At 41.9% G+C, this 24,323-nt stretch overlaps 1 protein-coding gene across 2 annotated transcripts in view; it reads right to left on the bottom strand.

Annotated features, from left to right (window-relative positions):
• Positions 1-24,323, bottom strand: part of LOC147111942 (neurobeachin-like) — a 1,011,877-nt gene that overhangs the window by 759,684 nt on the left and 227,870 nt on the right. For both annotated transcript variants that reach the window (XM_085999351.1, XM_085999350.1), the window contains exons 6-8: positions 13,230-13,356; positions 12,089-12,208; positions 11,006-11,152 (exon numbers count right to left, since the gene is read on the bottom strand). In XM_085999351.1, coding sequence (XP_085855477.1) covers positions 11,006-11,152; positions 12,089-12,208; positions 13,230-13,356 — 394 coding nt within the window. The remainder of the gene's footprint in view (positions 1-11,005; positions 11,153-12,088; positions 12,209-13,229; positions 13,357-24,323) is intronic.

Here is a 24,323-nt window from a genome sequence, read left to right as displayed (position 1 = left end):
ATTTTGATTTGCCCTTCCTTGCTTCGCCAGCGCTCTGAGGTAGCGCCTCACTCCTCAGCCTTTGCGCCTCAAGTCAGGTGTGAAGCGCCTGATTTAACGCTCCAATCACCTCCAAGGGCGATAAAAGCCAAGTTTGCTGTCGGAGGCGATAATTAGCGCCAGGCGTTAAACTTTGCGCACCGCCAATAATGGCACCCCAAATGGGGCGATACCGAATTTTCCCCCCTAAATGAGCAATGGGAGGCCTTCAACGAGGAGATAGTTTGGGTACAGACTAGATGCATTCCCATGAGGGGGAAAGGAAGGGCATCCAAATCTAGAGCTCCTTGGATGACTAAAGATATAGGGGAGAAATTCATTATAGCCCCGTTTGGGGTGCTAAAAAGTTGAAAAATTAGCGCCAGGTGCTAATCATTCTTGCCTCCCACGAAATTCAGTTTTAGCACTCCAAGAGGGAAGTGGAGCGCTAAATCAAGTGTTAACCACTTCTCTTAAGGCGTTAAAAGTGTGTGAGATGGGTGGTAGCGGCAGAGCGCTGAAGAATGTGCTGTACAGTGCAGGCATCAGAGGCCCCTTCCCTCGCTTAAAGGGAAAGGCCAATGATAGTTTGCAACATTCTTCTTCTTAGTTCTGTGGGGCATGGGGACCTGCGCAACTTCCGTTACAGCCCCAATCACTCTCAAGAGAGTAGAGACCTTAGCATCGCGCGGCAAAGAGGCTTCAAAAACTTCAGCAGGCACCAGACTGGTGCAAAGAATAAAGTTTGGCCTATCTGACCATCACTGCCTTTAATTATCGCTCCCCAAGCGGCCAGCCGAGGGGACAACGCCTCCTGTTGCTGCCACTGTTGGCGCCTGGTGATGCAGCAACAATTTTCACATCCGGGGCAGTAACAGGGTGCTGCACACTTGATGGCGTCACGATTTACGGGGTGCAAGAGACCAAAGTGGTAAGTGTTTGCGCCAGCGCAAAACCGTCAGGGAAGTCTGCGGGCGTCGCTGAATTCACTTTGCCCAGTCGGTAATTCCTTAGCGCCCCGTTACTGCCCCGCGCAGGTGCTAACGGGAGGCGCAAAGCAGCCGAATTTCTAGCCCTCAGAAATTAAAATGGAACAGAAAAAAGTGGTTTATGAGAAAGGTCAGGCTCATAATACAGTAGAGAACCAAGCTGAATGCAGAAAGTACAGAGGAGAACTGAAAAAGGAAATAAGAGGGGCAAAGAGAGTATATGAGAATAGATTAGCGGGTAACATAAAAGGGAACCCAAAAGTCTTCTATTAAACATATAAATAGTAAACGGGTAGTCAAAGGAAGGATGGGGCCGATTAGGGACCAAAAGGAGATCTTCTCGTGGAGGCAGAGGGTATGGCTGATGTACTAAATGAGTACTTTGCATTTGTCTTCACTAAAGAGGATGCTGTCAGTGTGACAGTAAAGGAGGAGGTAGTAGAGAAATTGGATAGGATAAAAATAGAAAGAGGTACTTTAAAGGTTGGCAGTGCTCAAAGTAGCAAGTCACCCGGTCCAGATGGGATGCAGCTTAGGTTGCTGAGAGAAGCAAGGGTGGAAATTGCAGATGTTCTGGTCTCAATCTTCCAATCCTCCTTAGATATGGGAGCAGTGCCAGAGGACTGGAGGATTGCAACGGTTAAACCTTAGTTCATAAAAAGGAAGAGGGATAAACCCAGCAACTACAGACCAGTCAGCCCAATGGCGGCTTTGGGGAAACATTTAGACACAATAATCCGAGACAAAATTAGTTGGCACTTAGAAAAATAAACACCAGCCAGCAGAGATTTGTTAAAGGCAAAACATGTTTGACTAACTTGAGTTCTTGATGAAGTAATGGTGAGACATAACAGTATCCCCCGCAATGGTGGTCAGTGTGAAAGGAATGGCTTGGGCATTGTAGGGATGCTTTATAGTGTTGGTGTGGGGTGGTGCCAACCTGGCACATCATGTGGCAGCCAGGGTGTACAGCGTCAAGTGAAGTAAATCTGGCTATGGCGAGGCCATCTCTGGCCTCCCGGGCAGCAATGTGGTCGGATTTAATTATAAATGAAATTTAATTACATTTAATTAAATAAAACAAGGTCATATAGGGATGGCAATGCAGGTGGTGTGCCGCAACTGCAGCATGTGGAAGTTTGTGGAGACATTGTGATCCAAGACAACCAGGTTTGCAGTCAGTGCCTGCATCTTGAGGAACTTCAGCTCAGAGTTTTTGAGCTGGAGTCTGAGGTGCAGACATTGCGGGGCATCAGGGATAGGGAGAGTTACCTGGACTCTTGGTTAGGTAGTGGTACAGGTCTGGTTAGTGGTCAGGGACAGGAGGGTGTGACTGCAACTCAGGCAGGTAAGGGGACCCCAGGTGCAGTGCTGGAGGAGCCTCAGCCTTTGCCATTGTCCAACAGGTATGAGGTTCTTGCTGCCTGTCTGGATGAGGGAAAAGCCTGCAGGATGACTGAGCAAGCTGACCATGGCACCAGTGGAGGAGGCCATTCAAGTGGGGTGGGTGAAAGAGAATGTAGTTGTGGTAGGGAACAGTATAGTCAGGGGGATAGATACTGTTCTCTGCAGCTGCGACCGGGAGTTCTGAAGGCTGTGTTGCCTGCCCGGTGCCAGGGTTAAAGACATCTCCTTGTGGCTGGTGGAGAACTTGGAGTGGGAGGGGGAGGATCCAGTTGTCATGGTCCATGTAGGAACCAACGACATAGGTAGTATTAGGAATGAGGTTCTGCTGAGGGAGTTTGAGGAGCTAGGATCCAAATTAAAAAGCAGAACCTCAAAAGGTAACAATCTCTGAATTGTTACTTGAGCCACATGCAAATTGGCATAGGGACAAACAGATTAGAGGTTTAAATGCATGGCTCAAAGAGTGGCGTGGGAGGAAGGGGTTTCAGTTCATGGGGCACTGGCACCAGTACTGGGGAAAGAGGGAGCTGTTCTTTTGGGACAGTCTCCACTTAAACCGGGCTGGGACCAGTGTCCTGGCGAATCGAATAAGTAGGGCAGTAGACAGGGCTTTAAACTAATGAAGAGGGGGTGGGAGGATTCAGGAAAGAGTAAATTTAAAAGCAGCGAGAGAAATGTCAAGGCTTTAGAGCAGAGTAGAGTTTCGAGTAAAAATAAGCAGAGTGGGTCAGGAAGGGACATAGAGAGTAACAAAGGTAATAAGGCATCCGTGACTAAGGTGACATCAGGAAAACATAGAAATAAGTCAAAGCTAAAGGTTCTATATCTGAATGCGTGAAGCATTCGCAACTAAATAGATGAATTAATAGCGCAGATAGAAATTAATAGGTTTGATCTAATAGCCATTACAGAGATGTGGTTGCAATGTGGCCAAGGCTGGGAACTAAATATTCCAGGATGCTTAACATTTAGGAGAGATAGGCAAAATGGAAAAGGAAAAGGGGTAGCCCTGATAATAAAGGATGGGATAAAAACAGTAGAGAGAAAGGATCTTAGCTCCGATAATCAAGAAGTAGAATCAATTTGGGTGGAGCTAAGAAACAGCAAGGGGCAGAAAACATTAGTGGGAGTTGTTTATAGGCCCCCAAACAGTAGTTGTAATGTAGGGCAGTGTATAAATCAGGAAATTAGAGGCGCATGCAACAAGGGTAATACAGTACAGGAAACTTTGTGCTATCCGGCACCGATGGGACCGAGCTGCTGCCGTTCCCTCAAAACTGCCGTACACTCCAGAGCTAATGTTGAAACATCAACAAACCCAGCCTCTAAACAGTCGGCAAGCGTCTCTGTAGCGTCTGTAACTGAAGCTGTTGCTTAGCTACAGACGTTGCAGAGCTTGACAGTTCAAAAAAAGCAAAGAAAAGAAACGAAAAGAATAAAAAACGGCTCCTGATTTTTGCCGGTGGCTCGAGCTTGCTGGACGGTTCGCCTCTGGATAACACAAAGTTTCCTGTAATCATGGCGGACTTTAATCTACATATAGACTGGACAAACCAAATTTGCAGGTATAGTGTGGAGGATGAATTAATGGAATGTATGCAAGGTAGTTTTCTAGATCAGTATGTTGAGGAACCAACTAGGGAACAGGCTATTTTAGATCTAGTATTGCGCAACAAGAAAGGGTTAATTAATAACCTTGTAGTAAAGGGGCCTTAAGGGAAGAGTGACCATAATATGATAGAATTTTACATTGTGTTTGAAAGTGATTCAGTTAAATCCGAAACTAGGGTCTTAAATCTAAACAAAGCAAACTACGTAGGTATGAGGGGCGAGTTGGCTACGGTAGATTCAGAAACTACATTAAAAGGTATGACGTTAGACAAGCAATGGCTAGCATTTAAAGAATACATAATTTACAACAAATATACATTCCTTTAAGGCACAAAAACCACACAGGAAAAGTGGTCCAACCATGGCTAACAAAAGTTAAAGAAGAGATTAGATCAAAGGAAGAGGCTTATAAGGTTGCCAAAAAGAGTAGTAAGCCTGAGAATTCAGAATTCGGCAAAGGAGGACCAAGAAATTGATAAAGAAAGAGAAAATAGAATATGAAAGTAAACTAGTGAGAGACATAAAAACAGACTGTTAAAGCTTCTGTAGGTATGTAAAAAGGAAAAGATTAGCGAAAATAAATGTGGGTCCCTTCCAGGCTGAGACAGGAGAAATTATAATGGGGAATAAGGAAGTGGCAGAGAATTTAAATAAATACTTTGCATCTATCTTCATGGAAGAAGACGCAAAAAACTTCCCAGGAATATTGGAGAACCAAGGCTCTAGTGAGAATGAGGTATCTGAAAGAAATTAGTATTAGTAAAAAAATAGTACTAGAGAAATTAATGGGACTGAAAGCTGATAAATCCCCTGGACCTGATGGCCTACATCCTACAGTTTTGACAGAGGTGGTTATAGAGATAGTGGATGCATTGGTTGTCATTTTCCAAAATTCTATAGATTCTAAAACGGTTCCCGCGGATTGGAAGGTAGCAAATGTAACCCCACTATTTAAGAAAGGAGGGAGAGAGAAAACGGGGAACTACAGACCAGTTAGCCTGACATCAGTAGTAGGGAAAATGTTAGAATCTATTATTAAGGACGTGGTAACAGGGCACTTAGAAAATAATAATAGGCTTGGGCAGAGTCAATATGAATTTATTAAAGGGAAATCGTGTTTGACAAATCTGTTAAGAGTTTTTTGAGATTGTTACTAGCAGAATAGATAAGGGGGAACCAGTGGATGTGGTGTATTTGGATTTTCAGAAGGCATTTGATAAGGTGCCACACAAGAGGTTATTAAACAAAATTAGGGTTCATGGGATTGGGGGTAATATACTAGCATGGTGTGAGGATTGGTTACCAGACAGAAAACAGAGAGTAGGAATAAACGGGTCATTTTCAGGTTGGCAGGCTGTAACTAGTAGGGTACCGCAAGGATCAGTGCTTGGGCCTCAGCTATTCACAATCTATATCAATGATTTAGATGAGGGGACAAAATGTAATATATCCAAGTTTGCTGATGATACAAAGCTGGGTGGGAATGTAAGTTGTGAGGAGGATGCAAAGAGGCTTCAAGGGGATATAGACAAGCTGAGTGAGTGGGCAAGAACACGGCAAATGGAATATAATGGAGAAATGTGAAGTTATCCACTTTGGTAGGATAAATAGAAAAGCAGAGTATTTTTTAAATGGTGAGAGATTGGGAAATGTTGTTGTTCAGAGGGACCTGGGTGTCCTTGTACACAAATCACTGAAAGTTAACATGCAGGTACAGCAAGCAATTAGGAAAGCAAATGGTATGTTGGCATTTATTACAAGAGGATTTGAGTATAAGAGTAAAGACATCTTACTGCAATTATATAGGGCCCTGGTGGGATCACACCTGGAGTATTGTGTACAGTTTTGGTCTCCTGACCTAAGGAAGGATATACTTGCCATAGAGGGAGTGCAATGAAGGTTCACCAGACTGGTTCCTGGGATGGGGGGGTTGTCCTATGAGGAGAGATTGAGTAGACTAGGCCTATATTCTCTAGAGTTTAGAAGAATGAGAGGTGATCTCATTGAAACATACAAAATTCTTACAGGGCTTGACAGGGTAGATGCAAGGAGGATGTTTCCCCTGGCTGGGGAGTCGAGAACCAGGAGTTACAGTCTCAGAATAAGGGGTCAGCCATTTAGGAATGAGGTGGAGAAATTTCTTCACTCAGAGGGTTGTGAATCTTTGGAATTCTCTACCCCAGAGGGCTGTGGAGGCTCAGTCATTGAGTATATTCAAGGCAGTGATCGATAGATTTTGGAATATTAAGGAATGAAGGGATATGGGGATAGTGCGGGAAAGTGGAGATGAGGTAGAATATCTTGTTGAATGGCGGAGCAGGCTCGAAGGGCCAAATGGCCTACTCCTGCTCCTATTTCTTATGTACTTATGTGTCTAGTGACAGGGGGAGACCCAATAGCAAGCAATTACTAGTTAACAAGGAGAAAGAAGGGCATGTCTCTCCCAACCATATCCAGCCATTCTGGACATAAGCACAAGAAATCACCAGCAGCATGACTGGTCTGACCGTTCTAGAGGACCCAGTTCAGTGCTTGCTGGGCCTGCCTACTGGTTAGAAAAGTCCTCCCACCCAAACAACAAGCAGGCAAGCATGACTCTCGCTACTAAGAAATTACATGCTCCCTCTATGGCGGTGTGCAGCTCCAGCCACAACACATGGCTGAAGCACATGGATTTTTTCTTGATAATCAGAGCGAGTGATGCCTGGTCACCACCTGAAATTCTGGGTAAACACCATCTGGACCAACCGACGCTTCTGTGTGTACTCTGGCACCCAGAAGAGCAGATATAGGACATTAAACAATGGACTCCCACAGGGTTCTGTCCTGGCACCCATGTTATTCAACGTTTACACCAGTGACCTGCCTGAAACCGAGTCCCGCAAGTTTGTATACGATGATGACATTGCCTTGGCCACGCAAAACATGAATCTGTCCATCACTGAACAGACCCTAACCAGTGATTTACAGAGGATGGAGGCCTACTTCCGCCAATGGCGACTTCAGCCAAACCCGCAAAAGACCATCACCTCGACATTCCACCTCAACACCCATCAAGCAAACCAAGCTTTGAAAGTCTCCTTCTGCAGCGCAGAGGTAAACCATGCCAAAAAACCCTCCTATTTATCGCTTGATCGCACCCTGTCATACAGGCAACATCTCCAGAACCTTGGGGAGAAACTAAAAAGTAGGGTCAACTTGATCCAGAAACTCAGCGGGTCCACGTGGGGAGCAGACGCTCAAACCCTCCGTACAGCAGCACTCACCTCGGTGTACTCTACAGCGGAATACTGCTCTCCGGCATGGCCATCAAGTCCGCATGTCAAATCCGTTGACATCCAGCTGAATTCTAATATGAGAATTATCGGTATGCTTCTATCGACACCATCACCTTGGCTGCCCGTGCTTGCAAACATCGCACCACCACACCTACACCGCGAATATGCAGTCTCCAGAGAATACAACCGCGACACCAGCAAAGACATGCCGATCCAGGCCGACTTGAACAACCTACCACCAACCCGTCTCAAATCTAGGCAGCCATTTTGGACCATCGCTGAAGCCCTTCAGCGATCTCCCCTCAGCCTTGATGACCGATGGCGAAATGCTTGGAAGAACTGTGACATATGGAATGGATTCCTTATAGAGGACCCTACAGTACAACCTGAAGTATCAAACCTTCCTCGCAAACAATGGACAACCATCAACCGCCTCAGAACTGGTCATGGTAAATGCTGCCACCTTCTCCATAGATGCAAGGTTAAAGCATCCCCATCATGCGACTGTGGAGCTCCTGATCAGACCCTGGAGCACATCATTGAGCACTGTCCCCAGAGGAAATTTGCAGGCAGCCTCCAAGATATTCACGCTGTTACACCGGAAGCTTTGGCCTGGATATCCAACTTAGATATTGACATTTGATTTGCTTTGCTACTACCATACAAAAGAAGACGGCCACCTGGAATTGGGGAAATACCATAGAATCTGGTGCTCACTTGTGGAAAACCCCTCAAAGAAGCAACCCATCCATCAGCCATGAGGAGCACCAAATCTAAACTCCAGCATTCAGGATTTATTTGGTTGCCCTCAAATCTAACTAATCCCACAACCCAGGACCAAACAATCTGCTTCAGCCCTTCAAACTGCAATACTCAGAGTACTAGCAGATATGGCGATACATTTCTCCCAAAGGACCCATGCAGTCATGATGTGCAGTGACAAATAAATTACATATAGGAATGCATAGTCTCATAAAATGTGTGTAATTAAATACCTAAATATACAATAACCTCATAAAATATCTATAGAAATGTAACCTTAATCATGCAATGGCTTCTTATAAAATTCTGACAGAGCTAGACAGACTGGATGCAGGGAGGAGGTTTCCCCTGGCTAGGGGGTCTAGAATGAGGGGTCAGTCGTCTCAGGATACGGGGTAGGACATTTAGGACTGAGATGAGGAGAAATTTCTTCACTCAGAGAGTGGTGAACCTGTGGAATTCTCTACCACAGAAGGCTGTGGAGGCCAAGTCACTGAATATATTTAAGAAGGAGACAGAAAGGCATCAAGGGGTATGGGGAGAGAGCAGGAATATGATATTGAGATAGAGGATCAGCCTCATATTGAATGGCGGGGCAGGCTCGAAGGGCCGAATGGCCTACTCCTGCTCCTATTTTTCTATGTTTCTAAAATATTTGAATTGACACCTATTCATAAATTATATCTACAACTTCACAACTTACATATATGCGTACCTAAATGTATAAAAATGTCATAAAATATATGCATGAATGCTGCAGCTTCATAAAAAAGCAGAGAAAAAAGTTAGAATTGTAGATTTTAATTATCCAAAATAAACTGCGATATGGAAAATCTGAGATAAAATGTTTTCTGCAATGTGTTCTGTGCTGTTTTCTGTCATTATGTTCTGACTCCAACAAGGAAGGAAGATGTACTTGACCTACTTGCAAGTAATGAGGCAGAACAAGTAGGCGACCTAAAAGCAGCAGAACATTTGGAAAGCAGTGACCACAAATATAATTAGATTCAGTGTAAGAATAGAAAAGGAAAAAGTAAAGTCAAGGACAAAGATACATTACTGAAAAAAAATTACAGCGAGATTAAAAAAATCCTACACAGAAGGGAGGGAGGATGCAATTACATTGACAAGTTTATGTGGGCAGTTTCCACGTAGCAACTTAAGAACATAAGACGTAGGAGCTGGAGTAGGAGTAGGTTATTTGGCCCCTCGAGCCTGTTCCGCCATTCAATAAGATCATGGCTGATCTGATCTTGGCCTCAACTCCACTTCCCTGCCCGCTCTCCATAACCCTTGACTCCATTACCTTTCAAAAATCTGTCTATCTCCACCTTAAATATATTCAATGACCCAGCCTCTCTGGGGAAGAGCATGCCAAAGATTCACAACCCTCAGAGAAGAAATTCCTCCTCATTTCCGATTTAAAAGGGTGTCCCCCTTATTCTGAAATTATGCCCCCTAGTTCTAGATTCCCCGACGAGGGGAAACATCCTCTCTGCACCTACCCTGTCAAGCCCCTTCAGAATCTTATATATTTCAATAAGATCCCCTCTCATTCTTCTAAACTCCAATGAGTATAGGCCCAACCTGCTCAACCTTTCTTCATAAGACAACCCCTTCAATCTCTGGAATCAACCTTGTGAACCTTCTCTGAACTGCCTCCAGTGCAAGTATATCCTTCCTTAAATAACGAGACCAAAACTGTACGCAGTACTCCAGGTGTGGTCTCACCAACGCCCTGTACAGTTGTAACAGGACTTCCCTACTTTTATACTCCATTTCCTTTGCAATAAAGGCCAACATTTGCCTTCCTAATTACTTGCTGTACCTGCATGCTAATTTTTTGTGATGTAGTCTTCGGCCATGGTGCCTCCTTCCTTTGCTCCTCTTCCAGATCATCCATGACAATTAAGAACAGGGGAAAGCCCAGTTGATAGATCATTGTAATCCTTTCACCTTCTTAACACAGAGAGGGGTGGGTGTCCTAAAAGTATTGCTTTGAGTCACTCTCAGAAGGCAAATCTGGCACTACCAAAACTGAAACAAAATCTGAGAAAAGTTCCAAATTGCAGAGATGAGGCTCTACAGCTTTAATGGTCCCTTTGTTGTCCTCTCAGCCTGAGAGTCATGTGAGGGCCATAAATCACATCAGTACCAGGTCACCTGCGCCATTATTTTTCATTCCAAGCAACTGCAACGAGAATACAGGTGTAAATCCAGAACATTTGCAATCGCAGTCAACTGGTTGGAGCTATGATAATGAACTTTTCCAGATTTCAGTGAGGGCATCGGCAGAGGGGAGCTAAAGTCCGAGTAAATTATGGTGCAGCGTAAATAATAGCATAACCCATTTACGCATTATTTCCTGGAACTTCTACACTGGAATAATGGCGCATGCCGTTGATACAAGGGCAAAAACTCCTTAGCATCAAAGGATTGAGTTATGAAGAAAGACTGGAGAAACTGGAGCTCTTTATCCTTGGAAATAGGTGATTGAGAAGGACTTTTATAGAAGTATACAAGATGTTCAAAGGCATAGATACAGTTAACCCAGAGCGCCATGTTAAGGTATGCCAGGAGAAAAGAACAAGGGGGTCTGGATTAATCCTGGTGAATTGGAAGTTTGGACAGATATCAGGAAGAATTTCTTTATGCAACGACTGTACAACTGGTCTTCTGGGTAAAGTAGTGAAAGCAAAAACCTTAAAGTCTTCAAATGACAATTCATAACACGATGGAGAGAATGTAAGTTTTTTATTCTCAGCAGATGAGAGATCGGACAAATAGTTTCACTCATCTGTATCTATCTTGTGAACTTGTACCTTTAACATCATTATTGTAAATTTCACGTTCAAATTTCAGTAAATACACTGCATACACACAGTTAATATTACACAGTTAAAAAAAAACTTTAATTCTCGAGAAGCCATATAGACATACCTTGTATCCAGGTCCTAACTGATGTATTGCAAATATTTGTGCTGGGTTAAGTGCTTCAGTGAACACATACACTGCTCCAAGCTGGCCACAGAATACTCTATTTGCATCTGCAGTTTCTGATGAACCCAGAAAGCATTTGTCAAAACTCTACACAAAGAAAACAAGTAACACAATAATAAATGTTTATGCATTATGAACCAAGCATGGTATAACTTTATTTTGTAAGATTACATTTGGTATCAGTTAAAACAAACAGATCATAAACAAACATTTTCCAGCCGAACCAAAAGACTGCAGCTTAATCATACAGCACAAAAGGAGGCCATTCGGCCCATCATGCCTATGCCGGCTATTCAATTAGACCCACTCCCCTGCTCTTTACCCATAGCCCTGCATTTTTTTCCTTTTCAAATATATATCCAATTAATCTTTTGAAAATTACTAATGAATCTGCTTCCACCACCCTTTCAGACAGTGCATTCCGGATCATCATAACCCGCAATGTAAAAAAAATTCTTATCTCCCCTCTGGTTCTTTTGCCAATTAACTTAAATCTAGGTGCTCTGATTACTGACCCTCCTGCCAGTGGCAATTTTTTCTCCATATTTATTCTATCAAAACCCCTTTGATTGGATAGATAGGCATGAGAACAATCCCAGCTTCCCTAGTCTCTCTACATAACTGAAGTCCCCCATCTCTGGTACAATTCTAGTAAATCTCCTCTGCACCCCCTCCAAGGCTTGATTCGACATTGGCAACCCCGACACAACCAGCAGTGTTGTTGCACAAAGCCACAAAAATAAGAATTTAGGCATCAAAACATTAAACAACTGCAAACAGTCTATGCTCACTTTATCTTCCATTGCATAGCACCCCACTATGTTAAAAAAGTAAAAACGTTTTTTTTGGGCGTCAGATTTAGTATTATAGAATTTCTTCTGAAAACACTAACAAGTGGAAGTATGATAAATATAATAAGCTTAGTGTATCCTGATCCCTCATCTTCCAATCACCACCTGTACAAGTGCTTGCTCATTCAACCCAGCTATTTTGTTTATTCCCCAAGGCAAACATTGAACTTACATCATTAGTGTTGACATGCCAAGCCATATCTCCATAGGAAACCAGCTGACCATTGACATAACAACGAATCTCACTATTTCTCCAGCGATTGTAGATGTGCACAATGCTGATCATGTACCACTGCAAAATAAGAATATACACATAAATTATCTGTATCACCTACATTAGTGAAATCTGACAACTGCTCAATGCTAGGCATTCATTGTGCATCAAGTAAAGCAATCAGTTGCTGTAAATGAGTATTCCTCTTATCAATAACAAACATAAGTAGAATTTTGCCTGTCCTTTGAGGTTACTTTATATGCCTTAAAGAAAACCATTCTTTGGGTAATTATCTTTAATATTGATTCTATTTGACAGTAGATCAGCTTGGGCTCAGCTGTTTGAATAGTACACAAATATAGTCCTGCACTACTTTCATCTCTCAAAAGTAAAGAAAGAACTCCTATTCATATAGCGCCTTTCAGGACATCCGTCGTCTCAGGCTTTTATAGACAATTAAGTACTTTTGTAATGCAGAAATGCAGCAGCCAATTTGCACACAGCAAGGTTCCACAAAAGCAATGAGATAATGACCAATTAATCTGTTTTAGTGATGTTGGTTGAAAGATAAATATTGGCCAGACACCGGGGAGACCTCTTCTTTGAAAAGTGGCGTGAGATCTTTCACGGCCACCTTTGACAGTGCAGCACTCCCTCAATACTGCACTGAAGTATCTGCCCAGATTATGTGTTCAAGTCTCTGGAGTGGGACTTGAACCCACCACCTTCTGACTCAGAGGCAAGAGTGCTACCACTGAACCAAGGCGGGCACCCTGTCAGCTTGTTGTTGTATTCTATTACACGAAGTAAGAGAGTACAGCACAGGGTAAATTTGTATTGGAAACATTTGAAGCACAACTGTCTCATTATAAAAGTATGTAACTATATTTTAACTAAGATTTTTTAATAATCGTAGGCTATGTACAACAACTTATAACATACAAGTTTTGACATTTAATATAAATCAGGGAAGACAATGAGATACAAAAACCAGACCTACTACATTGACTAAGTAAAAAAAAACATACTTTTTGACTATTTATCATCTACAAAATGCATTCTTCAGTCTATAAATTTGTTAGTTGTATCATATATTTACCTTTCTGGGTTGAAAATCATACTTCACACAATGCTGGAAACCTTTTCCTTTTGACTTCAAGGATGTCACAATCAAACAGTTTCCAACAAAATGTGCTGAATAGCCAACTCCTTTGCTCGTTCGAAAGCTGCAAATTAAATAATGACAAAATTGTATCTCTTCAAAAAATATACAGGTTCATCGCAGATAAATCATGGCTCATTAGGTACACTTTTACATAACATTAAATTAATACTCATCAATTTTATAACCAGTAAGAAAATATCATTCCACACACTCTGGCTTCCCAATTTCATCTCTGAAAGATGCTGAGCAGAGGCCACTAGTTTCATTTTAGGTAAGGGAAGGGAAGACAGAGAAAGCGTCACCCAAATGGCTTTTGTGTGCATCCTAGTTTCAGACCAGTATTGGTTGAGGCCAGAGATCAGAAGGCTTACCCACCCAGTCAGGGATGGTATGTCATGTTGAATCCAAAAAAAAACATTAAAAAAGGGAGTCTCTATACTAAAAAAAACGACTATAATTTAGTCACGGAGTTTTGATGACATTAAAACCCTTTGTTACAATTTCATTCGATTCTCCTAACAGTTAAACAGCAGTCCCTGTAATTGGACATTTTCTCCTCCAATTCAGAATCTGTAGCTTTTTTATACTATGTCCTCACCGAGGTACACACCTCAGAGGGTAACAATTAACCTCCCCCCCTTATATCTAAAATGACTTAATTAAGCTTACACTACAGTACAAAACTCTTTTTACAATAGCAAATAATACCACAGAAGCATTGGGTAGATTTTCAACATGCCATCCTGGTGTTGCAGATCAGCTGATATCAGTGGACAGGAAAAACAGGCGATTTTTATAGTGGCCGGTCGATCCACAACACCAGTTTTACACCCAGTTGGCAAGTTAAAAACCTACCCCCATAGGTTTACAGTTCAATGCAACTAATATCCTTATTTATAATTAAACAGTACCAAAAAAATAGATTTTGAAACAAGGATTGAACCACTGAACTTTTAGGTAAATGAAACAGCAATTCAAATTTTGCCTCACTCTTGATCTTTGCTATTGCAGTTTGCCGCATCAGAAAAGAAACTCTTTGATTCAACTGATGTCCCATATCTCACTGGCCGTCACCAATTTTCTTACAGTTGCTGAAGCCCATATAAGTACCTCTCCAAGAATATCACTTTACATTTTAGATTGGACTACTGATCATAAAGAATATACTGTCTACTCCTATTAATTCAAAGTTGTTTTTGCTCAAAAAAAATCAAAATTATCCAATAGTTTGAATTAAGGAAATTTCATGAAACACCATAGCAAATTGCTATTGAAATATTAGAAAACTTCATAACACATCAAAGCAACAATTGAAACAATGTGATTGAAACTAGAGCACTGTATGAACAGCAAAATATAAAGTTCAGTCATTTTCCAAAATTTGCTGCTGATACCACATTGGTCCATAAGCTATTTAGTGCAGACAAAAGTTCTATTAGGACATCTGACTTAGTTGTCAGCTACTAACTGAGCAATAGGTAGGCATTTTCAATGGTGAGGGCTGGTTCCTCTACCTCTCTGTTTGCTCAGTAAATCCACTCACTTGAGCCTCTTCACTATCACTCAGAGTACCAACATCAAGACTTCCTTATCAACACTGAAAATGGATTCAAAGCTCATTTCTGCTGGCAGTTGCAACAGAGAACTCACGCATTCAAAGTGATTCACTGCTTCTGAGTCGGCCATTGGTGCCTGTGTGGGATCTTTGACTGCGTCAGATGCAGCTGCTTCCTCTGCTGATGGGATGAATTTACAGTGCCAAATATAGTTGCCAATGGATTCTGCTTTTAGGCAAAGAGACTTCATGAGTACCCCTAGTTATCAACCATCTAGGCAATGCTTCTGCCGTGCAAACCCATGCTTCAGCCGAAGTGACGCAGCCACTCCTCAAAATGAGAACCAGTTACCCACTCCTTTCTTTTTGGAGATGAAAACCAGCATTCGGCTTAGGTGCAACTTTTCAAAAAGGTCAATTTAAGCCAGATTAAAGACAACTTTAGTTCATAATAAGATAACATTTCAACAATGTTATCACACAACCAGTTGTCAGCAATTTCTGTCACTTGCCTCTTTATGTCAGGACCAAGATTTGACTGCATGGCAGTCTCTGAAGCAGTTGACCCACAATGCTAAACAGGGTTGGTTTTGTCAAATTCATTTACGTCCAGAGTCATTTGGAGTGGAAATTTGAATTGAAATTAGCCTATAATTCTAATTAAGAGGTTCAAGTGAAGGAACAATGTTTAATTTATTTTCAATGGGAGAAATTTTAATTTTAATTAACAGTTGATTTGAATGAAACAACTACAAATTAAGAGTAGACTGTACATTTAGATTTACCATCATTTACATTTGCATAGTTGTTATTGTTATTACTTCAAACAGCATTATGATTTTAAGCAAAATAATGCAACAACATTTTAATTCTATCTGCACAGCACTTAATAACTGGCAGTAAATCTAGCTATAGATTTTAAACAAAATAACCCAAGTTATCATAAATCTGCTTCGGCTGCACGCAATTTTCCCTTTGACTGCAATAAATATGTCATGGTAAACAAATTTAATTTAACTTAATAACATTACCATGAGACTAGTGCAAAAAACAACCAATAGCAAACATAACTTATCAAAGAACTTACTTTTGCTAATTTCTTCAAAGAAGTGCTCCAAACCTCTATCTAAAATCAAACCTTAGCAGTGATCCCTTCTAATTTTTATAATAAAAGCTATAATGAGTCTTTTTCTTTTCTAAATCAGAACCATTACTAAGCCTCTTGTAGACTACCATTATCCAGCCATCGTCACTGTTTCTCCCTACACACAAATCATCGCACTCAGAACCACTTACAAACTGGGATGGCATGCAATTTTACCTGTGGTTCCTCTCAGTTTATCGTTTAAAGCATGAAGTCCACTAAATCATTCTTTTTGATATAAAGAAATAAAATGCAATATTGATACAGTACTTTATAAAAATGAATTACACAACTAGTTTGTAACAAAACATGAACCTTATAAATAAGATGAGCAGGAAATCAACTAGATGCACAAAATGCTATGAATTTGTTGTTGATTAAGCAGTTGTATTCTATATATAGGTATAATAAAATAATCATTTTTACAGATGCATGGAAGTTTTCTATAAATATTCAGAATATAACTACCTGTCCAAGATTTTGACTCTCCCAATAAAATTAACCTCACAAGGAATATTCTTTGTGAGCAGCGTCTACGGCCATCTTTGCGATGATGTCTGCAGAGCAAAACTCAATCTTTTGTGGCAAGAGGAAGTTATTTCAAGTGCATTTGGAAGGAAGCTAAGCTTTGTAAGTTGCAGTATGTATGGACACAAATGCACTTGAAGATGAATATTTTTTGTAAACTTTACTCAGTAGGTAACATTTCAAAAGTATCCACCAAATTACTGCTCGAATACACGTATCAAAATTGTGTTCACATTGTTCAGCTAATGAATAAAGTTACTGATAATATTTTTATCTGTTAAAATAGCAAAATCACAAGCATCACCATGCCTGTTGTATATACAATATTCAGCATTAATTAAGTTACAGATACATTTTGTGAAACTGAGAGCTCAAGGAAGCAGTTGTCAAAATAAATGACAAGACTCCTTCACTATAAGAACACCAGTTTATAACAGGATTGCAACACTTACATTCTATATTGCAAAATAGACAGTTCATAATCCTTTCCAGTAGGGGGCAGCAGTGAAAGCAATACATCTTTTAAAAATAATACTGTACATAAGCTTATTAAAAAATTCTTATCTTAAACAAAATACCAAAACAAAAAATCACAGTCTCAAGTCAATTCAATTTACATGACAGCAAGGTATCATCATTAGCTTATTATCGTTATTATGTAACATAAGTCAGTTGAGGCTGAGAAATAAATTTGAGAGCACCGAATGGCTTTGTGGCTATTACTATTGTATATGCCTTGTAAGCAGTAGTAAATTAAGTTTTAAACACAAGTGTATCTAAGTATTGATGAAATACAAGACCAACAAGACGTGGTTAATAATTGTGTTTACTTCTGCAGCGCCAATCTGCTTAATCACACATTCATCTCCTTTTGATGGCCTTGTCCCCACAAAAACCTTTACTCGCTCCCATCCTGGTTGTTTTCCCTTATATGGCCCCCATCTTTGCTCCCTCAAGTACAAGGGATACAGACTGGAGCGTATCTGAAACAACTAGTTTGGTCATCCATCGTCTCATCTGGCTGGACCACATCAAGCGCCATTGGGCCTCATTCTCCTCTGCCAAAACCACCCACTACTCCAGGATCATACTGGAGAGCAAAGATAAGTCCCCCGCTTCTTTTCTCCATTATCAATCGTCTCGTCAAACCACTCTACCCTCACCTCCAACAATAGTAGCAAGGGAATCATGGACTTCTTTGTCACCAAGATTGAAACCACCCATTCAGCTGCCTCTGATGCTTCCCTTTTCCCCTTACCCACCAAGCCAAATCTCCCCCCTTGCCCTAGCCCTGATCCCACATCCTTCTCTAGTTTCTTTATCTCCCCTCATGCCCTCTCTGAGCTCCTCTTGTCCATGAGACGCATTCCACAAATATAAAATTAGATTTTCAGGGCCAGAACGATTGTTCAGCAATCAATACACTGTTAAAACCCCGCTATACCTCTTTCAACAAGGCTTAGCATTGTCGTGGGGGTTTAACAGCAATATTCCAGCGTAATGGGGAAGTTTTTGTCAGGAATTGTGATTTGAATTGATTGCCAGCTTTATGGAGTTCCACAGCACAATCTGTAGAGGAGCATTTTCGGGTTGGCAGGCTGCAACTAGTAGGGTATCGCAAGGATCAGTGCTTGCGCCTCAGCTATTTACAATCTATATCAATGACTTAGATGAGGGGATGGAGTGTAATGTATCCAAGTTTGATGACAATACAAAGAAGGATGGAAAATAAGTTGTGAGAAGGATGCAAAAAGACTGCAAAATGATATAGACAGGTTAAGTGAATGGGCAAGAACATGGCAGATGGAATACAATGTGGAGAAATGTGAAGTTATCCACTTTGGTAGGCAAAATAGAAAATAATAATTTTTTTTAAATGGCGAGAGATTGGGAAATGTTGGTATTCAAAGGGACCTGGGTGTCCTTGTACACGAATCACTGAAAGTTAACATGCAGGTACAGCAAGCAATTAAGAAAGCAAATGGTCTTAATTACAAAAAGATTGGAGTACAAGAGTAAAGAAGTCTTACTGCAATTATACAAGGCCTTGGTGAGACCACACCTGGAGCACTGTGTACAGTTTTGGTCTCCTTACCAAGGAAGGATATACTTGCCATAGAGGGAGTGCAACAAAGGTTCACCAGACTGATTCCTGGGATGGGGTGGGGGGATTGAACTCTGAGGAGAGATTGAGGGAACTAGACCTATATTACCTAGAATTTAGAAGAATGAGAGGTGATATTGAAATATATAAAATTCTTACAGGGCTCGACAAGGTAGATGCTAGGAGGATGTTTCCCCTGGCTGGGGAGTCTAGAACTAGGGGTCACAGGCTCAGAATAAGGGTTGTGAATCTTTGGAATTCTCTACCCCAGAGGGCTGTGGCTGCTCAGTCATTGAGCATATTCAAGCAAGAGATTGATAGATTTTAGGATATTAAAGGAATCAAGGAATATGGGGATAGTGTGGGAAGATGGAGTTGAGATAGAAGATCAGCCATGATCTTACTGAATGGCGGAGCAGGCTCAAAGGGCCAAATAGCCTATTCCTGCTCCTATTTCTTATGTTCTTATGACTAACAGCAACTTCTGGATTTCCGTGTGCTGACTCCAGAAGTTGATGTCACTTTCAGGAGTAATGATGGCGAACGCTGACAGTTTCACCGTCATTACCACCGCAAAGTCCGGGCCATTATCACTGTCCTCCTCAAAAAACTCAGTCAACCCCTCTGTTTTTGCAAACTACCATCCCATCTCCAACCTCCCTTTCCTCTCCAAAGTCACTGAACATGTTAATGTCTCCTAAATTCGTGCCCATCATTTCCTGCAACTCCACATTTGACTCTCTCCAACCAGGTTTCATCCACTGGGCAAGGCTGAGTCTGACTACTTCCTCATCTCCCTTACTACTCGCATCCCTCTATTTTTCATTACATCCACCATCTGCCCTCACTAATCAAATGGCATCCACTGTGACTGCGACAGTGATACAATTTTTGTCCTCCTCAACTTCCCTGTAGCCTTTGACAATGTATTCCACCATACTCCACCAATGTCTCTCCTCCATTATCCAGTTCAGTGCAAGTGCCCTCACTTGATTCCACTCTTACCTATCTATTCATAGCTGAAGCAGCTCAGCAATGGCTTCTCCTCCTGCCTCACTATTATTTGTAGGGTGACCCAAGGATCTATCCATGGCCTCCTCCTCTTCCTCACCTACAACACCTTGGCGACATCATCTGAAGACACAGGGTCAGATGACAACACCCAGCTCTATCCCCACCACTTTTCTCAACCTCGCTACTGCCTCTATGTTGTTAGATTGTTTGTCCGACATTCAGTCTTGGGCTGCAATTTCTTCCAGTTAAACATTGGGAAGACTGAAACCATCATCTTCGACTCCTGCCACAAACTCCATATCTTCACTACCAATCCTATCTTCCTCCTCAGCCACTACCTTAGGTTAAAGCAGACTGTTCCCAAACTAGGTGTCCTATTTGTCCCCAAGCTGAGGTTCCAAACCCATATCCTCTCCATCACAAAGACCATTTACCTCCACCTCCATAACACCTTTGTCTACTTCCAGCACCTCACCCCGTTTGATCCTTCTTGCATCTCACTTAAAGTGCTTGTTGTGTACTGTATTCCCAAGTCCCATGCCGACTTTCTCACCGAGATCTCCTCCTTTTGCCTATGCACCGAGTGACTTTGATCCTTAGTGATTACCACCTGCACCTAAACTGTCCTAGCTTTCTCTCTTCTGCCTTCACATCTTCATTCAATCTCACTCTTCACATAAACAATCCCACCCATAACCACCCCCTTGACCCGACCATCTCCTGGCCTCTATACTTCAGGAGTCTTGATCAGTTGCAAGGCCAAGTCTGACCACTTGCTCATCTCCTTTACTACTCACATTCCTCTACTTTCTACTACTTCCGCCCTCTGCCCATGGAAAAAAGTCTCCCCCTCAATTCCTTCACTAATTCAACCTCAAATTCTCACTCCTTTGGCCCTTCACTCATCATAACACCCCTTCCACTGTTGACCAGCTCAACTGTTACTTTGACACATTTGTCCCCACCAAATAACTCGCTGCTTTTCATCACTGCTTATTCCATAGTTACAGTCACCACCTTAACTCCCTTTAGTCCAAGGGTTACAAACTTGAGTGCACCTGCCACATAATTGCTCTAGTCATTCGTCAAATCTGGCTCAACCTAGTCATTCATCGTCAAATCTGGCTCAACCTAGTTAAACACTGCCATGTTTTGCTCTCCTCAGCCAAATCCTACTACTCCAAGATCATCCTGGAGGGCAAAGACAACCTTCAACTTCTTTTCTCCATGATGAATTGCCTCTTCCAACCTCTTTCCCCTGCTCCTCAACCCTCATTTGCAATACCAAATGTAAATAGCTCATGGATTCTCTATGATTTTGGCCACCATTGCAGCTGTCTCTGACACTATCCCTGCGTTACCCTTGATGCTCATTGACCTCCCCCCATGCTTCTTGACCTCCCCACAGCCTCTCACCCATCCTATCCCAAATTCCATTACCATACAGTTTCACTTCCATCTTCCCCTGCCCTCTCCAAGCTCATCTTTTTCATGATACCCACCTCCTGTTCCCTTGATCCCCTCCCTATTCAACCACTTCTTCTAACTCCAATGCTTGCTTATATTGTAAATGGCGCTTTACTCAGTCAGGGTCTGCCCAGGCACTGCCTTTCCCTTTCAATACCTCCCTCTTCTCAAAAAGATGCACCGTCCTTTCTAAATCTCACCGCTATCCTCCTTTTCCTCTATAAAGTACGCAAATGTGTCATCATCTCCCAGCTCCAACCCCATCTCTCTCCCAAAACTCCCTATTTGAATCCTTTCAATCCAGCTCCCTGGGCAAAGTCACAAATTATATCCTCCTTTATTTCTATTCTTAAAAAATAAGTAAAATAATTAAAACTCTCTTAGACCTTTGAAAGTTGTCCAGAGATAAGGGCCTGGATTTTGCGGTAAGAATAACGGTGAGGCTATCAGCACTCTCCGTTATTAAGAAATAAATCGACAGCAACTTCCAATGTCTGCACAAGCATAGTTAAACGCGGAAATCAGGAAGTTGCTGTCCGGTTCCTCCAGAAGCTGCGCTATACCAGAGACTCAGCATTGAAATACATGTAACGACGTGAAGTTCCGGTACTTATCCACTGGATACCTACTAAACATGCCAGAAAAAGTTAGGGCTTGTCCATTCAAGTGTAAGTGAATTTTTAACGGTGAGAAGTCTTAATTACTGCCAAACAACCTCTCTGGCACTGAAAATTAACTTTTAAAAGTATGGAGTCTCATTCCTTCAGATTTTAATTATTGTTGGAGATTTTTTAAAATTAAAAAAATAATTTTTAAAAAACTTTTTCTGTGTCTCTTATCTCTCTCTTAATCCCACCTTTATTTTGCTTTCTATACATGATTTGGTATTGAATTGTAACAATTGTAACAATTTGATATTGTAACTTACACTTCCTGGTTTAAAATCTGCATGGCTCAGTAAGGATACTTCAATCTGATTGGTTAAGGAGACACACCGTTGCTTGCCCTGTTCACACAGGTCCCAGGATCCCCTGTAAAGGGTGCCGCGCTGAAATGGATTTCTAAACTGCTCAAGTCGCAGTGCAAAAGCCCACAGAAAGTCTATGGGCAAGTGTAAGTGTAATGAATGGCTAGCACATTTCGTTCACTGCTGATCGGAAAATCCGGGCCAAGATCTTCTGCTGCCTCAATACAATAGTGCTCTGCCTGGTACAATATTGAGTCATGCAGGGCAGGAGGTTCCCAGGTTCATTGTATTGTGTTCAGGACAGTGATAGGGGCCCTACAACTGACCTCAGTATCCATAAACAAGAGATGGGAGGAAATAAGATCAGCCAGACTCCTACTAGTGAACACTGGAACATGGCAGCTGCTGTGAAAAGTGTGCAGGTTAGAACACATAGTGACATCAGCCATGTAGTGACCCTGTGGCTAAAAAGCTTACAAATACTTGTTGCTTAGGCTCACATGGCGGACTGCAAGAGCTGATTTTGCCTATGAAAACTGTACAAGAGAGGGTCAAATGGGGGGGGGGGGGGGGGGAATAACCATGCCAGAATTAAGACAAATTCCTCTTACTATTTGGCTAAAATTTGATTTTACATAGAGAAAAAAAGAAAAAAACTGCAAATTAGAAATAAAAACAGAAAATGGTGGATAAACACAGTAGTTCCACCAAGATCTGTGAAGAAAAAAGCATAAAGGAGTCAACTTATAAAGGAAAACAGAACATACTCCTTTAAAGGACTGTCCAAAAGAGAGGAGGCGAGAACAGATAAAAAACAAGAGTGCAGAAATGCTAACCACTACTACAAGGCGACCCATGAACACATTTTTAAAAACAACTAGAAAAAAGTGCTGAATGAAATACAACGGTTGCCTCATCAGACTGTACAAAGGTAATATAAAGACAGAAGATAGAAACATAGAAGATAGGAGCAGGAGTAGGCCATTCGGCCCCTCGAGCCTGCTCCGCCATTCAATGAGATCATGGCTGATCACCCAAATTCAGTACCCTGTCCCTGCATTCTCCCCATATCCCTTGATCCCTTTAGCCTTAAGAAATATATCTAACTCCTTCTTGAATATATTTAATGAATTGCCCTCTACTGCCTTCTGTGGTAGAGAATTCCACAGGTTCACCACTCTGGGTGAAAAAATTCCTCCTCATTTCTGTCCTAAATGGCTTACCCCTTATCCTTAGACTGTGACCCCTGGTTCTGGACTCCCCAACCATCGGGAACATCCTTCCTGCATCTAGTCTGTCCAGTCCTGTCAGAATTTTATAAGTTTCAATGAGATCCCCTCCCATTCTTCTAAACTCCAGCGAGTATAAGCCCAATCGACCCAATCTCTCCTCATACGTCATTCCTGCCATCCCAGGTATCAGCCTGGTGAATCTTCGCTGAACTCCCTCCATGGCAAGAACATCCTTCCTCAGATAAGGCGACCAAAACTGCACACAATACTCAAGGTGTGGTCTCACCAAGGCCCTGTACAACTGCAGCAAGACATCCTTGTTCCTGTACTCAAACCCTCTCGCTACGAAGGCCAACATACCATTTGCCTTCTTAACTGCCTGCTGCACCTGCATGCTTACCTTCAGCAACTGGTGCACAAGGACCCAGGTCTCGTTGCATTTCCCCTTCTCCCAATCTATTGCCATTCAGATAATAATCTGCCTTCCTGTTTTTGACACCAAAGTGGATAACCTCACATTTATCCACGTTATATTGCATCTGCCATGCTTCTGCCCAATCACCCAACCTGTCCAAATCATCCTGGAGTTTCTCAGCATCCTCCTCACAGCATACACGCCCACCCAGCTTTGTCACATCTGCAAACTTGGAGATATTACATCTAGTTCCTTCGTCTAGATCATTAATGTATACAGGAAACTTTCTGATATCCAGCACTGACGGGACCGAGCTGGTGCCGTACCATCAAAACTGCCGTACAAACCAGCGCTAATGTTAAAACATACGGAGCTTTTGAGCTCTAGGGCCACTTCTTTAAGTACCCTAGGATGTAGATTATCAGGCCCTGGGGATTTATCTTCCTTCAGTCCCATCAATTTCATTAACACCATTTCCTTACAAATACTGATTTATTTCAGTTCCTCCCTTTCATCAGACCCTATGTTCCCCGACATCTCTGGGGGGTTATTTGTGTCCTCCTTTGTGAAGACAGAACCAAAATATGTATTTAATTGGTCTG

Source organism: Somniosus microcephalus, chromosome 10, assembly GCF_052327205.1.
Source record: "Somniosus microcephalus isolate GS21.2 chromosome 10, FLI_Smic_1.0, whole genome shotgun sequence".
Taxonomy (NCBI): domain Eukaryota; kingdom Metazoa; phylum Chordata; class Chondrichthyes; order Squaliformes; family Somniosidae; genus Somniosus; species Somniosus microcephalus.
This window is presented reverse-complemented; position numbering and strand designations above follow the sequence as displayed.